The 17,858-nt window shown below is 40.6% G+C and overlaps 1 protein-coding gene across 1 annotated transcript in view; it reads right to left on the bottom strand.

Annotated features, from left to right (window-relative positions):
* Positions 1–17,858, bottom strand: part of EXOC6B (exocyst complex component 6B) — a 507,603-nt gene that overhangs the window by 239,664 nt on the left and 250,081 nt on the right. Inside the window, exons 9-10 of the mRNA XM_051974280.1 lie at positions 842–925; positions 656–702 (exon numbers count right to left, since the gene is read on the bottom strand). Of these exons, the coding sequence (XP_051830240.1) occupies positions 656–702; positions 842–925 (131 nt within the window). The remainder of the gene's footprint in view (positions 1–655; positions 703–841; positions 926–17,858) is intronic.

The raw sequence follows: 17,858 nt of genomic DNA, 5'->3' as shown, positions 1-17,858 counted from the left end.
CACTCTCCAATAACTTTTTTCTTGATATCAATTTTGACTTTTTGTGACATTTCTTTTCCTCCTATCTGCTGTCTTCTCCCTATTTGTATTATAATAATGGCTAGTGCCTTCTTTTGCTTTCCATGACAAATGGAATAACCAGTCAGACTCTCCAAGAAAAGGCCCTCATGTCAAACAAAGACTCTCTCCTCTCACATATCTATGTCACTTTCTTTGATTCTGGAAAATAAAATCATAACTATAATGAGGAGATACACAGACATACATGACATTCAGTTCCACTCCTCTGAATATAGTAATTAACAAAGGAGGGTAAGTAAGGTCAGAACAGCATCTCCCCCTAAAATACACAAAACAATAAAGATCTAGATAGTCATTCTTTCTAGAACCCCTAAGGAAAACTAAAATTGTGTCTTAACAACTCAACACTTTTATATTTTCACATATCTGTGTATGTACACCATATATACATGTGTATGTGTATGTGTGTATGTATACATAATACACACACACACACACACACACACACACATATATATATATATATATATATACACACACACACACAAGTATTTTTTGAAGAAATGCATTATCTATTTTATAGAAACCACAAATATCTGCTTTAAGGAAATATAAAAATAAAAAGAATACCTACCCTACGATTTGATTAAAATATTTCCTGTAGCCATCTAAAGTTTCATGCTGCAACAAAGCAAAAAAGAAAAATTTTGAGATAAAAATCAAGAAGGCTCAGTATCCAAGTAGCCACCCATTTGTAGCCCTCTTGAGATAATATCTCCCATGAGGTAGCGGATTGAAAAAGTGTGCACAGGAGTCCTACCATGTTGGAGGGGGGCTGGAGCACCAGCCGAGCCTGTTTCCGCCTCTGTTTCCTGTAGTAGTTTTCAAAGGTTTCCCGAGCACCCTAAAAAACAAGACAAGAGAATCTGAGTCTTTGCCCTGCCCTATCACCTCCAGGTAGGGGGCGTACAGCTGCAGTCTGTCAGTCTCTCTCTAAATGAGCAGCTGTGTGGTGTTACTACTGGGCTTATATCCCAGAGAGATCTTAAAGAAGGGAAAGGGACCTGTATGTGCACAAATGTTCGTGGCAGCCCTGTTTGTAGTGGCTAGAAGCTGGAAAGTGAGTGGATGCCCATAAGTGGGAGAATGGCTGAATAAGTTAAGGTATATGAATCTTATGGAATGTTATTGTTCTGTAAGAAATGACCAACAGGAAGATTTCAGAAAGGCCTGGAGAGACTTATGGGAACTGATGCTGAATGAAACGAGCAGGGCCAGGAGATCATTATATACTTCAACAACAATACTATATGATGATCAGTTCTGATGGACCTGGCCATCCTCAGCAATGAGATGAACCAAATCAGTTCTATTTATTCAATAGTGAAGAGAACCAGCTACACGCAGCGAAAGAACTCTGGGAAATGAGTGTGAACCACAACATAGCTTTTCCACTCCCTCTGTTTTTGTCTGCTTGCATCTTTTATTTCCTTCTCAGGTTAATTTTACACCTTATTTCTAAGTCCAATTTTTCTTGTGCAGCAAAATAACTGTGCATATGTATACATATATTATATTTAACATGTACTTTAACATATTTAACATGTATTGGACTCCCTGCCATCTAGGAGAGGGGGTGGGGGGGAAGGAGGGGAAAAGTTGGAACAGAAGGCTTTACAAGGGTCAATGCTGAAAAATTACCCCACATATGTCTTGTAGATAAAAGGCCACAATAAAATAAATAAATAAACAAACAAACAAACAAACAAATAAATAATCAAGTAGACAGATAGCTAAATAAATAAATGGATGGATGAATGAATGAATAAATAAACAAATGAGTGGATGAGTAAATAAATAAATAACCAGCTATGTCTGTCTTCCTCATTTTCCTAACTGAGAGAGGGAAGACAAGGGTAAGTTTTTGTGAATGTTAATACAAAAGTAATAAAATGTTTTCCTAATCCTAATGAAGACACGCATCACTTTTATAATCTTTTCTGCGCTAGTTTCCAAAATGAAGTTCTTTTATTGCCAGGATTTAGAACCCTCCATATGTAACACAAATCTAACTTTTGCCTTTTTTAGATTCTTTTTGGCCTGTTCCTCTAGTGGATCAATTCCTTTTAAGCCCAGGTCTAGACCTGCCTCTTCCACACAGCCTTCTCAAGTCTGCCAAGGCCACCAGTCCCCATCTCTCCCTTCCCAAAATTCCTGAGGCACATCAAGTCTGCCTAAAGCACATGAGAAGCAATCTCGCAGCAGAAGAGAAACGGTCTTGAGTTGAATAACGGAAACTCCAGCACAGCCCCCAGGTGTAACCAGCCCATTTTCTAATGGGCTCTGAGGACAACTTAGACTCAACCAACCAAAGCCCAGGATCATCATGTCTAAGGGCAAGAAATGTAACTAAAACGAGATGGATGTATCCTTTTGGGCCCCAGCACTGGGCCCTGAGCCACCCAGAAAGGAACATAAAATCCGAATCCAGAAAGCAGTTCACCAGAGTTTTGGAAAGAAATCTGGAATTATGCAAAGTGACTAAAATGTCCATGCCTTTTGATTTTGAAACTCCATATTACTAAGAAGGAACTGCTAAGAAGAAAGTCTCCATGAAAGCAAAAATACAGATAGCAGCATTTTTTGTGGTAGCAAAAAACTGGAAACAACACAGATTCCTATTGATTAGGACCCACAAATTGTGATACATGGATAGCACTACTACTGTGCTGTAAGAAAAAATAAATATGATGAATACAGAGAATCATGGAAAGATTTACACAATGTGATTCATACACATATGCAATGTGATAGAAAGAATACCACAAAACAATCAAAAGTTAACACTGAAATTACAAAGAACAGGCCTGCATTCCCCAAAAAGATATAAGAAGATGCCTTTATCCATTTCCTTATAGAGATGGAAGGTCCATGGCTGTGGTACATTGTATATATTTTCAGGTTGTGGTTTTTTGGCTTGTGCTGGGTTTTTTGCCCCCTCTTCTTTCCCCATTTAACTATTTTAAAATATTATTTGTTACATGGGACAGTTCTCTGGAGCTGAGATAGATAGGGTCAAATATTTATTTTTTAATGGAAAGGGAATGTTATAATATTACAAAGAACAAGTATGATCCCAAAGAACAGCCATAAGAAGACATTTTCCTGTCCTGACCTTTGCAGAGGTGAGGAGTCCACTGGGGTAGTACACGCTACATATATTGTCAGATTTTTTTCATCATAGTGTTAACGTCTATTGATTTTTCCCTTGTTTTTTCTCTTTTTCTTAACTTAGATAATGAAAAAAAAAAAAAAACAATCTCAAAAAACATTTTAAAAATGAAGTTTCATAATTAGTCAGTGACATCAGTCGGGACTAACACAAAGGCTTCCAGGCTTGTAGTACAGTGGTCCTCTTCCATAATGTCACATTAATCAGATCTCCTTAATCTCTCTAATCATTCACTCGGCCTCATATATAAGATTCCATCCTCAGTAAGCATTCAATAAACATCCAAATTTGCTTCATGTGCTAGGTACTAAAGAGACAGAAGACAATGGGTATAATGCCTCAAGGTGCTTAAACATCTTAATTTTTAAAAAAGGTCAACCCTGAGTAGAAGAGTATAAGGAGCATCTGATTGCTAGAAAACAGGAATGGGCTGAGGATGAGGGAAAGGAGGTCCCTGAGTGCAGTTACCAAGCTGGAGTTCATGCCAAACGATCACAAGCCCATGAGGAGGAAGCCGAGCCAGCTCTCTCGGAGTTTATACCAAAACTGGGGAGAGGGTCTTGAGAACAATGCCCCAGAGCATTCTGAAACGAGACCCAGCCTCTCAATGGCCCAGGACAGACTGGTGCAAAGGTTAGGGGCAGACAGCAACAAAGTGCTAAGAAGTCGGTCTCCCCAGACACTGTAGCTGAGCCCAGGATTATCACCAAAGAGCAGGAAACCAAAGCCTGGAAACTGTTAGTTTTCACTTTTCAACCAGGGCTGCTGGTTTTAGACCAAGAGCTGCTCTAAAAATAAGGGATAACTTGAAGGCTGGAGGGGTCTAGGACATTAGAAGGCCACAGTCTACTAGATACCAGACTATCTCCAAAAAAGGACTGTAGAAATTGAGACTGAAGAAGAAAGTGAAACCTGGAGTATCACTAAGCCACAATTTAACGAAGCAGCAAATTCCTTTATGTATGAAATGGAAAACTGAAAATTCGATGAAGTTTGTAAAATCATCACAGAATGAACAAGTGAAAAGCATTTATGAAGCGCTCCTTCTGAGGGTCATGTGCTGGTGCTCAATAGACACTAGACAGCAAGTACATTGCCCGCCCTCAAAGAGCACAACATCTGGGTTTGGAGTTCAGCGACCAGCACACGGAATCTGGACACCCAGAGGACAAATAATAAAGTGGGAAAGACTGCACTCTTAAGCAGCTAAGAGTACAGTGGAAAAGGGGCTACTCAGAAAACCGGTGACCAAAGAAGGGAGCCACAAGGAAGGGCTGTGGAATAACAAGGTCCCAAGACGCCCCTCTCAGAGACGCTTCTACTGCTGGGACGGAAAGGCCGAAGATCAGGAGGAAAGACTCGAGGTGGAAAGGACCTGGAGGACAGAGCCAGGCCTGGCAAGGCCCCAGCTCTCCCGGGGACGTGACTTCTGGGCGGGATATCCCTTCTGGAATGTCTCGGCACTGGCAAGTGGGCCTCCTCCCCAGAGGAGATTTAGGGCAGATGCCCCTTCCATCAGTTACTTTTCACTCAGCACCCCATCTTGGCCCTTTGATCAAGTAGGAGGCAGCCAAATACTGGCCCCCCAACCACCTACTCCTGCAGACTCTAATGGAGGGGACCACACACTCACGGAAGACCCCTCTAGTGTGAGAGAGAGAGGGAAGGGACTAGGGACAGGGAAGGCTGCTGAGTTTGAAGGGAATTCAAGGATGCTAAGGGATGAAGAGGAGTAGAGCATTCCTGGCAACAGTCAGAGGGATGCAGGGGAGGGAAGGATGCCAGACTACGGACACAGATGGGGGGAGTAGAGTTACGGGTCAGCCTGCAGAGAGAGGAGCTTCTGGATCAGCTCCTCCAGGGAGCAACTTTTGGAGGAAAGGGGAGCAAAGTAAAGCAAATGAGTGGCTTGTCTGCAGTCATATAACTGGGAAGTATTAACTTCTGGATTTGAACTCAGATCCTCTGGACTCCAGAACTGATGCTCTCTCTACTGCGCCAATGAGCTGCCCCCAAGGGAGCAACTTGTGATGCAGAGCTATCTTGTGGACACTGCATCCGAACAAACATCCTTTCCAAAACACAGTGCACATAACTGAACACAATATTCAGAAACAGACTGCCTACAGGGTGAGATGCAAGAGGATTATTATCCTCCTCATTTCTGGAAGCCTTCATGTTGGACCCATCTCTCCCAAAATCTCACTTATCATTTCTCATATTCTTCTCTCTTTTAAGTCCAAAACCCCCAGTTTTTCAAATGATTCTCACATGGCAGATGCTTGAGGACCATCCCCATTCCCCTCCAGCTTATCACTGTCTCTCCTGAAATGTGGTATCCAGAAATAACCATTTTGCTCCAATTTTGAGCTGATCAAGACCAAGTACGGCAGCACAACCAATTTCCTGATCCAAGACTTGATGCCTCTCAATACTGTCTAAGATCACCTTACCTGTTTGGGCTGCCATTTTATACTTTTTACAAACACTGAGACTAAAACCACTAAAAAACCACTAGTTTAAACAAGTATTATCAGTGCCATACCAATCGAACTGCCAAAACAATGTTTTGTGGAACTAAAAATAATAATAATAATAATAATAACAAAATTCATCTGGAAGAACAAAAAGTCAAGAATATCAAAGGAATTAATTTTTAAAAATACAAAGGATAATGGCTTAGCAGGACCAAACCTAAAACTATTATAAAGCAGCAGTTATCAAAACTATTTGGCACTGGCTAAGAAACAAGAATGGTGGATCAATGGAACAGGTTAAATACACATGACACAATCATCAAGGCTTACAGTCATTTAGTATTTGATAAATCCACAAACTCCAGCTTCTGGAATAAGAACTCACTATTTGACAAAAACTACTGGAAGAACTGGAAAATAATATTTCAGAAATTCAGGACAGATAAATTTAAAATGGGTACATAATGTGGACATAAAGGACACCATCATAAACAAATTAGGAGAGGAAGGGACTATGTATTTGTCAGATCTTTGGAGGAGGGAGGAACATTATGAAAGGCAAAATGGTTAACTTTGATTGCAATAAATTAAAACTGTTTTCAGCAAACAAAAGCAACAGAAAAAGGATTAAAACAAGTATAAAGCTGGGGGGTAAATCTTCACAGCCAGTGTTTCTGATAAAGATCTCATTTCTAAAATATATAAGCAACTGGGTCAAATTTATAAGAATATAAGTCATTCCCAAGGTGATAAACAATTTTCAGATGATGAAATTAAAGCCATCTATAGTCATATGGAAAAAACCGCTCTAAATCATTACTGACAGAGAAATGAAAATTAAAACAACTCTGAAGTACTACCTTACACCTCTCAGATTGGCTAAGCTGACAGGAAAAGATAATGATAAATATTGGAGGGGATGAGGGAAAACCAAGACACTAATGCATTTTTGGTGGAATTGTGAAATGATCCAACTGTTCTGGAGAGCAATCTGGAATTATGCCCAAAGGGCTGTCAAACTCTGCATGCCCTTTGATTCAGCAGTATCTCTACTGGGTCTGTATCACAAGGAAATCATAAAAAGGGAAAAGGACGCACATGTGCAAAAATGTTTGTAGCAGCCATTTTTGTAGTAGCAAAGAACTGGAAAATGTGTAGATGCCCATCATTTGGGGAATGGATGAATGAGTTGTGGCACATGAAGATAATAGAATATTATCATTATCAGTCTATAAAAAACAATGAACAAGCTGATTTTAGAAAAGCCTGGAAAGATTTACATGAACTGATGCTGAGCAAAACTAGCAGAACCAGGAATACACTGTACATAATAACAGCAAGAACTTACGATGATCAACTCTGAAAGACTTGTGATCCAAAGCAATCCCAATAGACTTGGACAGAAAATACCATCTGCATTCAGAAAAAAACTAAGGAGACAATGTAAATCAACACAAGCTATGGTCACTTCTTTTTTCTGGTTTTTTCTCTCTCCCATGATTTCCCTTTTGCTCTGATTCTTCTCTCTCAACATGATTCATAAAGCAATGTGTACTAAAAATAAATAAATTTCTAAAAGGAATAAAAAGTACATATCGGAGTTATGGAGTTAAGGGGGGAAAAGTATTGGCATAATGCAACACTGGCATTAAACTCTGAAAGCTTATTTCATTTACATTTAATTTCATTAGTTCATCCAATGTTCTAAACTGTTAAATTATTTTTGTTTAATTACTATAGTACCAAATTATGCGTCCTCTGCAAATCTGACACACAAGCCTTTCTGTCTTTATTAAAATCACTGATAAATGATGAACAACATAAAGCCAAGCACAGATCGTGGGAATATTCCACTCTAAGTTTCTTTTTGAGTTAATGTTGACTATTTTCCAGCCTACTAGCTCTGAATTCTCTAAACTAATATGAGAACCAAGACAACAGCTCATCCTGCCCACAATGTTAGCATAAAAAGATTGTCCAGGTTTGTAATCAAGGTAAATTATAACTGTAGCATCTCTCTAGTCTGACAAGCTAATAACTGTTAAAAATGAAATCAGATTAGCCTAGCATGAATTGTGCATTGCCAGCCTCAACCGTAATTATCTCTACACTGTTGGGTAGGTGTGTGCTCTATACAATAGAGAAATGATGTTGAGGCTACTCAGTTGGACAGGATATTAGGATGGTGAACTCCTCTAGGTTAGGATGACCACAAGGTCCCACTGCTTGTTCTTACTTGGTCCATAGGTGGAATGACTTTATAGAAACAAGCCTTTCACAGCTCAGGAAGAAAAATGAATGCCAAATGATGCGCTCACACAGAAAATAGAAGTATGATCTGAAATCTCTGGGAAAAACAGGGATGATCAAAACAGCCAACTTAGGGAATTAGAAAGACAATAAATAACCATCTCAGTTATGGAATTGCTGGGCTCTTCACTATTCCCAGAAGCAGAGAGTCAGGGTTCTGCCACAGACCTGAAAGTCCTTTTGGCCCTTGGGGCGAGTGAAGATGCTTCAATAGCTAAGAGACTGTGACATCTGAGCCTAAAGAATTTAACTGATCCATGTCTTTGATGAGCTCCCAGCACTGCCACTAGTCTGGTATAAGGCTTTTGTCACCTCATAACTGGCCCAATGCAAGAGCCTCAATCAAATGTCTTCCCCACTCCAGTCCCTCATTCATTTTGTGATCAAGCTCATCTCCCACCAGTGGAAATCTGATCTTGTTACTAGTCTACTTGGTAAACTCCAGGGGCTCCCTATTACTTACACAATCAAAAATAAAATCTTGCTTAATTTGGTCACTTCACACCTTTCCAGGACTCTCATATACTCTGCAATCTAGTAACACTAGCCTCCTTGCCCAAGGCCCCAACTCCACTGATCCTTGACGGTTTCAGTTTTTTTTTTCCCCCTCTCTCCCTCTGCTCCCTTGGTGTTTTTTAGCTTCCAACTGAAATGTCACCATTTCTCAAGAACCTTTTTCAATCTTGCTTAATAAGCCTGCCTTTCGCTAAGATTATCATTCACATATATGTATGTATATGTATGAGCGTGCATATATAATGACCTGCACGTAATTATCATGTGTGTGTATATGTGTATATGTATTAGGTGGATGTATTTGCATGTTGCCTATCCCATTATATTGTGAGGTCCACCAGGCACCAAAAGCTGGCAATACTGACACCCCCTCACCTTTGTCTGAGTCAACAGGTCTCTCCTTTTCTGCTCTGCTCATTTCTTTTAAAAACATCATTAGTTTAGTCAAAACACATTGAAAACGGCAACTCAAAGAACACTTTCCACCAAAGTATGTAATGCTTAACACCTTACAGCAATAAAGATGGGAATACTCTGACTTCCACACCCAACTCAGGCCCAAATGGTGAAGCCAGTTTTGTCGAAATGGGATTCAGATGATCAAAAACTACAATTGACAAATCGTCGGTGAACAGTAATGACAGATGACTCTGCTGAAAATGGGGAACAAGAATATTAAAGTTCACAGTACAGTGGATGAGCAATAACCTGGAAACTTGTTTGATATTTTAATTAATGATTTAACTATGGTTTCAAAGAAGTAATCCTGAAGCAGAATGGCTTTCTGCCCATTTGTAATTTACTCCTGGTGCCAGAAAGAATTCCTATTTTGGCAGGGCCATGATCAAGCATTAAGAGTAGTCAAAGTGAGAAGAGAAGGAGGACAAAGGGTGGAAAGGGATGGGATGGGGTCTTCAAGAACACCAACAGCCCTTTTCATGTGGAATGTAGAAGGATCACAAAGTTGGAGACATTGCCTCCATTTTTTACTCCACTCCCCATGTCACTCCCAGCCCTTTTTTCTTGGTAACTCTTTATAGGCTCTCCCTGGACATGATGACATTTTTCTGACCACTGCATCACCAGGCTGACCCACCACTGAGCACTTGCCTGGTCTCCCTGCTCCCAGTTCTAGCCCTCATTTTCCAGACTCTTTGGTCTCCTCCCCAGAAGCTTTCTTTCTCCTATTTGAGGATCTTCTCCCCTCCCCAAGCTCAATTCTCCAACTTCTTTTTATGGGCTATTTTCCTCATTATACTTAGTATAAGTTTCTTGGAAGCAGGAGACAGCTTTCTGGCTTATATTTGGATCCCCAGCTCTTAGGGCCTAGAACACATTAGGTGCTTACTAATTGCTCATGCTCAACATCCCAACATTGAACAATAAGTCTGTGTTCTCCTCTTCTTTGCTTAGGCCCCAAGGCTTCCTCCCAGTTCTCAGTATCCCAGGGTCCTATTTCTTTCCTGTCTCCTGTGTGACATTTTCCTTACCCCGACCTAGGTCAAGATTCCCTTCCATTTCCTCAGATCCCTTTTCTTCTTCTCTGAAATGGTTTTTTCAAAGAAAAAATAAATGCTCTCTAGCAACCTGGTCAATAGAAAAATCCCAAAGACCAACTTGCATCATAAGCAGAAGAAACAAAGATCTGGCTTTGGTTAAATAAACACTGTGCATTCATGAAACCACTCCAGAATTCCCACTTATTGCCCATGCTTTCTGAAAGCAAGATCCCCAGTGTAGCCACTGCTCCTGAGGAAAGCACTCACAGAATTGTGACTTCCACAGAAGTCTCTCCTCACAGAAAGGAATCTCCTCTAGCTCACACTTTCTCAGCCACCCCCAATGTGTCTACCTCTCTTTTTCTCTTTCTCCTGCTTTTTCCTCTTCAAATCCCTCTTCTCTGTCTTCCAAAGTCTCCCCCAAATTCAATCCTTGGCCTTTTTCATCATTACATACACTCCTCATCCCTCTCCAGCTCGTCCTGACCAAAGCCGTCTGCAGAGTATTATTCCCTTCCTGTTCCATTTCACCAGAGTCATGTTACTAAATGTCAAGTTCATTATGTACACTAAAAGGTTCTTCATTTCAAGGTTAACAGCCCTAAAGGATCTTTATTATTCCAGCATGATGTTACATATTCAGCAGGTTTCAGATCCAAAGTACACTTTCCTAAGAATTTAAAAGAAAGTCATCTTTCTAATTAGGCCCTAATGCACTAATTAAATTATCTGCTGAAAATGACAAGAAAATAAATGAAATGAAATTCTATATTTAAGTCAAAATAAATCCTCACTTAATTCTGAAGTGCCCTCATTTTTAACATTTCAGTTACTCCTTTACCGGGGCCGAAAAAAGGATAAAAGCCGAGATCATCATCTCATTCTCTAGGCCCGCCTTCCTCATTCCCACAATTGGTTCAGTTTCCCTGCTGGCTGCCGGATCAGTTCACCTTTGATTGCTGCACTCCAATTGCCAAGTTTGTGAATGAGCTATAGAAAAGCTGGCCTGGGAGGGACAGCCCTAGACAGTCCATGAGGGGGTTGAGGGACACGGCTCTCAATTCCCGGGTCAGCCGTGAGGTTACCCACGTAGGTCTAACCCCTGGGCTCTTCTTGAGGATGAAGTGGAAGTAGAACGCTTCAGGGAAGAAAACTAAACGGTGCCTTCTCTCTAGAACACTTGGCACTGAGGTTTCTCCAAATGCCCCCACAATCCTCGCATTAATCCCCCCAGGGTCCAGATAGTCAGACCGCTCTGCTGGCTGCTCGTGCCAGACCGGGCACCCACGTTCCATGCACCGACGTTCTGCGCATCCACTACGGGGGCACCCAGGGCAAGTCCAGGAGTGTCAGCCACCTCTGAGGCTAGGTTTTCTTAGGTTTGGTTTAAGATTTAGGGTACTCTGAAGTACCTAAGTGGTTCACAATCTTATCAAATCTAAGCACTGCTGTTTAAAACTGACAATTTTTGTAGATACTCCTGTGATGGTTTTACTATTTTCTTTTTAATCTGGACTTCTGTTTACATGGTATATGGAATCCCAGGTAAGGAAACCAAAGCCAATAAGCCAAGGTTCTGTAACTTAATAGACTTAAGAGAGCTGGTCAAAGCACTGAGAAGTTAAATGACTTGTCCAGAGTCATACAGTTAGTGCGTTCCAAAATCAAGACTTGAACCAAAGAAGGGAGGAAAAAGAGAATATGCCATCACAGTCCTTATTTCATATACAGGAAACTGAGGCAGACTAAGATTAGGTGACTTGCTCAGAGCTCCTTCTAACTCCAGGCCCAGCACACTATCATCCAAGAAATTTTTCCATGATCTCAGGGATGCAGGGCCATACAATAGGTATACAAATCAAATACTTAATGATAATAACTCATAATTTTGTGACCCCCTCCACTCAGTAATTCAGTTATGCGACCCCCATATGGGATCACAACCCAACAACTGAAGAGGCTTTGCACTAGATTGCCAAGTACCTAACTCTTGGAGTTTGTCTCAGACTACTTCATTGTCCACTGGACTACATACTGACCTTCTGAATTTTTATTGATTATAGCTGTTAACTGAAAAAACAAATTATATCAAAAGGACTTAATGAATCCAGCAATGCTTTAAAAATAATCCGTATCTTATTTATTCCAACAGCACCTACATACATTAGAAAAAACGAGGGTCTGAAGCTCAGGGTTTGGAAAGCACTTAACTGAAACACCACTTCCCTATAGAAGGGACACTACTCATCAGGCCAGCACTGAAACTAAAAATGCTCATCTCACCACCGTGGTTTAGGCTTAAGGGAGGGAAAAGGACTAGACTGAAGAAGGATGAGAAGTATAAGAAATGATGAAGAAGAAGCAAAGATTCAATTTGGGGAGATTTAGAAAGCAAAGAAAAGGGATTTGAAGAGGAAAGGCAGGTGTTTAGAGCCAAAAAATAAATGCAGCCCTTTCATTTTCTGTGACATTTTGAGCTCCTTAAAGCCTTTGCTGATAGGTATTCTCATTATTTATATCTAAAGAAACTTCTAGTTGGGATGAGACTATTTAGGGTCCTTCAAATCAAGCCCATTAGCCAGCTCTCTGGTTCAGCCACCCTCTGCTGCAGAAACCAGTCCTACTACTCCCTTTCTGTCTCCATCTTGGAAATGTTTCCCCAAATATCTCTCAGTACAGAAAATTATTACTGTTGGAACTGTTCTCTTTGATAAAAGCTCTGTCAGCAAAAGTTTACTGCTAAAATGTAAATACCTTAAAACCTAGATTATCTAGAAATCCTTTAGAAATGAGTCAAATTAAATAGCTGCATTTTGTGGAAATCATTATAAAAGAATCCATGTGCTTCTCAGGTACAGAACGCAATGGCCCAAGCCTTCTTGGGTTCTCTTTCTAGCTCTCTGATCATTCCATTTTAAGCACTCATCTCTCAAACCTCCCCACTCAACCGCCTGCCTCAAGGTCCTCCCCACTCCAGTTCATCATCCACTTAGTTGCCAAAAGGATTTTCCTGAAGTTCAGATCTGATCGTGTCACTCCCTTCTCTAGAAGCTTTAAAAGCTGCTTATTAGTTCTAAGAAAAGTATAAACTCCTCTGTTGGACCTCTAAATCCTTCTTAAGTATGATTCCAGCCCATTTTTCCAATTTCATGGTTCACCCTTGCTATTCCGGATCTCTAAAGTCCATTCAAAGTGGCTTTCTTATGAAAAGATGCTCCAAATCATTATTAATCAGAGAAAGGCAACTCAAGACAACTCTGAGATACCACTACACACCTGTCAGACTAGCTAAGATGACAGGAAAAGATAATGACTAATATTGCAAAGGATGTAGGAAAACTGGACACTGATACATTGTTGGTGGAATTGTGAATACATCCAACCATTCTGGAGAGCAGTTTGGAACTCTGCTCAAAAACTTATCACACTGTGCATATCCTTTGATCCAGCAGTGTCTCTACTGGGCTTATATCCCAAAGAAATCTTAAAGAAGGGAAAGGGATCCACATGTGCAAAAATGTTTGTGCAGCCCTCTTTGTAGCGGCCAGAAATTGGAAACTGAGTGGATGTCCATCAAAGGGAGAATGGCTGAACAAGTTATGGTATATGAATGATATGAAATATTATTGTTCTGTAAGAAATGACCAGCAGGATGATTTCAGAGAGGCCTGGAGAGATTTACAGGAACTGATGCTGAGTGAAATGAGCAGGACCAGGAGATCACTGTACATGGCAACAGCAAGATTATATGAATGGATGTGGCTCTCTTCAACAATGAGAGGATTCAAACCACTTTCAATTGTTCAGTAATGAAGAGAATTGGCTACACCCAGAGAGAGGACTATGGGAATTGAGTGTGGATCACAACATAGCATTTCCATTTTTTCTGTTATTGTCTGTTTGCATTTTTGCTTTCCTTCTCAGGTTTTTTTTTTCTCTTTCTAGATCCAATTTTTCTTGTGTAGCAAGATAATTGTATAATTATGTATACATATATTGTATTTAACATATATTTTAACATATTTAACATGTATTGGACTACCTGCCATCTACGGGGGAAGGAGGGGAAATTTTGGAACAGAAGGTTTTGCAAGGGTCAATGTTGAAAAAATTATCCATGCAGATGTCTTGTAAATAAAAAGCTATAATTTAAAAAAAAAATTAAGAAAGAAAGAAAAGTAGTCTTTTCCCTGTGCCTGCCATTCGCTATCCCTAGACTGGCATTCGCCACAGCTATCTCATAGCATACCTCTCCTTCCTCCAAAATGTGGCTCTTGCAAAAAAAAAAAACAAAAAATGACCAAAGCTGGCAGGGATGTGGGCAATAAGGATACACTGCACTGCTGCTGGAGCTGTGAACTGATCCAAACATTCTGCAGAACAATTTGGAACTTTCACCAAAGTGCTAAAACTACACATACCCTTTGACCTAACAATATCACTACTTAATCTGAATCCTAAAGAGATCAAAGAAAAACAGAAAGGACATATATGTACAAAAACATTCAGAGCAGTTCTTTTTGTAGTGACAAGGAATTACAAATGGAGGGGATTATCCATCCACTGGGAAATGGCTAAACAAATTATAAAATAAGACTTGTTAGAATATTATTGTGCTGTAAGAAATGATGAGCAGGTTGATTTTAGAAAAATCTGGGAAGATCTAAGTGAACAGGTACAGATTGAAATGAGCTGAACCAGCAGAATAGGGTACACAATACTAGCAACATTGTAAGGATGATTAATTATGAAAGATTTAGCTACTCTGATCAAGACAATGATCCAAGGCAATTCCAAAGGACCCACGATGAAAGATGCTATCCATCTTTCAGAGAGAAAGGATGGATTGTGAATGTAGATTAAAATATACCCTATTTTTACTTTACTTTAGTTTTCTTATTTTATTTTCTTGTCTATATTATCTTTTGCAATATGACTAATACTGAAATACGTTTTATATCACTCCACATGTATAACTGATATCAAAAAGCTTGCCTTTTCAAGAAAGGGAAAAGGGTAAAAGAAAGAGAGAGAATTTGGAACTCAAAATTTACAAAATGTTAAAAATGTTTTTACATGTAATTGGGAAATTTTTAATGAAGTGAATAAAATATATTATATATTTTTAAAAGACGTGGTTTATGCTCATCCTCTACCCCAAATGCTAGCATTCTCCTTCCTTAAGTACCGAGGGTGAGAGGGGCACTTTGGCAGGAAGATAGATTATATATTTTTTGTTGTCTCTCCAGAAAGAGCGCATGCTCTTTGGACCTAAGGATGGTTCATTTTTTGATATTTCTATTGTCACTGTGTAGGACAATCCCTGAACAGAGCAGACCCTTAATTGCACCCTCTGATATTCTTAGCTTCCAACAGATCTAAGACTGTTGTGCTTATGAAATACTTGTGTCTGTTTTTTATAGTTTTTGGGTCTCCCCTTTTGCTATCAGTGTGTCTACCTGAAGCAGCCTCTGTCTCCCTTTGAATATGATACTTTTTATATGCTATGGGCTTAGAAACCAGATCCCCAAGGTTATTGGGATTGTGTGCTAAAGAGTAAATAAATGAGCTTGGAGAGCAGTCCTGAGGGGACCAAATTATATGAGCTTTAGATTATGAATTGTACCTTATCCACCTGGGCCGCTGCTCAGAGACTTACTTTCTGATTTGTGACTATGTTCTTAAATTATTGGTGAGCTGAATTCCGGATTAGTAAGGTATGCTAACATGTTACCTGGAAAAGGTAAGATTATCCCTATTAATAATCATTATCACGATTTAGTTCTCTAAATCTGCTGGGAGCAGAAAAAAAGTAAGCAAAAAGACTTTGGGGACACCTGACTTCTAAGATGCAGGGTGAGAGAGGTACAGACTACTGTGTGTATTACCTGTGTGATCTCGCACCATAAAGGGCACAAAATCTCCTGATGAAGCAAAGCCTTGGGACTGATGTTTTTCGAAGGCCCTTCCATCTCTGAAATATCTGATAACTCTTCCAACTTGAACACCCAAGGAGTCTAACAGACCAGATTTGTTGTAGGGGCAGGGATCCTTGGTACTCACTGGGTGCAAGTTGAAACCAAAAATGAATCCAACAAAAAGATAATTATAAGTGGGACACCAAAGACAAACTCTGCCTACAACTTAGCCCAACTCAGGATCTGGAGGCAAGTTCGTATTCCTGAGACTTGGGATATTCAGTCTCATGTGGATCACAACACAGTAGTTTCACCTTTTTTGTTGCTAATGTTGTCTGTTTTTTTCCTCATTTTTTCCCTTTTTGATTGAGATGCAGTATGATGAAATGTGGAATTATGTTTAAAAGATCTTCACATGTTTAATCTGTATTGGATTACTTAATGTCTAGGAAAAAAGGGAGGTGAGAAAGCAGGGAGGAAAAATTGGAACACAAGGTTTTGCAGAGGTCAATGTTGAAAACTTATCTTTGCATGTATTTTGAAAAATAAAAAGCCATTATATATATTTTAAAAAGATATTCAGTCTCAGATCAGAAGATAAATTTCAAACAAAAAGAATCCAAAAAAACCAAAATGGCACACCATATCAGCTAGAGAAGTTTTTCTAAGCTTGGCCTTACTGCCCCCCAAAGCAAGGAGTTTCCTTTCGGCGTTTTCTATCTTTGGTCCACGTCTAGGAGGCAAGGATTTATAACTGGCATTTCCATCTGAAACACATCTGTCTCAGTTGATCATTCACAAGACCACAGAAGTCATTCACAGCAACAGGAGGGATTCCCCACACTGGACTGGACCTCATTCACATTTGGGATAGCTTGGGAGAAGGTAGTGTTAAGGACAGGGACCCAATTTTTCCTAACCAAGATGGCTCAGTTTGTGCCTTTTGCAGAGATCCCACCTACAAGTTTGTTCCCTAAATGGCACAGACTGACCCGGAAATCATCCCCTCTCACAGACACAGAACACTCTGTACCCCGAGCCTCTGTTCTCACCTGCCTTACAGAAAAGAAGCTGAGGCTCCAGCAAGAGTGGGTGCGAACACAGGCAGAAGGAATCCCTTCTGAGTGTGCACTTAGTGTTAGGTTAACCATCCCTCTGGCCCCAAGCTGCCTTCCCTGAGGGGCAGAGGGAAGGTGGCCGGGCTTTGTGGGGAGCCTTTCTGTTGTTGTAGCTTTAAGGAACGCACTTTTCTTCTCCTCCCCCCATCTAACTCCCAGAACCCGTGGGTCAGCCAGTATCAAGAGGCAGCAAAGGAGGGAGGAATGGGGGGTGTAGATAGGGGGGCCCGAACCATTGTTCTTCCAGCTTGGCCTACAGGAAGCAATATTTTCCATTCCGCCTGTGGGCAAGGCCTGTAATTTCACCACCCTGGCTGCAGCTGGAGCTCCCTTTTAACTGCCTGGGCATCCAAGTGAAGACAGGTTTATTCAGAGGAAAAATACAGAAAGAGCCATTTTAATTTGCCTGCATGTGAAAAGGGGAGCACTTTTCATAGGGCCCCATAATGACGTTCAGCGGGATATTACACTTTGCCATATGGCTAATTTGCACAGCAGGCCAAGGGCAGGATTTTCTTTCATTAGAACTGCCCTAAAGACCAGACTCCATGCACATGTGGCAAGCGTGAACCCGAGACGCCCCCTACTGCTCAGAGTCAGCATCTTCAGGGTCAGTGTGGCAGAGAGGTCCTAGGGCCACTGCCCCAGAGCCCGGCCAAGGCCTGGGAGCCATCTGGCCTCAACTTTCTCCCAAAATACCCGAGCTACCCTGGCAGCGACAAAGCCCTCCTCCCCCCTCCACAAAGGAAACTGCAGATGGTGGAAGA

The sequence above is a fragment of the Antechinus flavipes genome, chromosome 2 (assembly GCF_016432865.1).
Source record: "Antechinus flavipes isolate AdamAnt ecotype Samford, QLD, Australia chromosome 2, AdamAnt_v2, whole genome shotgun sequence".
Lineage (NCBI taxonomy): Eukaryota > Metazoa > Chordata > Mammalia > Dasyuromorphia > Dasyuridae > Antechinus > Antechinus flavipes.
This window is presented reverse-complemented; position numbering and strand designations above follow the sequence as displayed.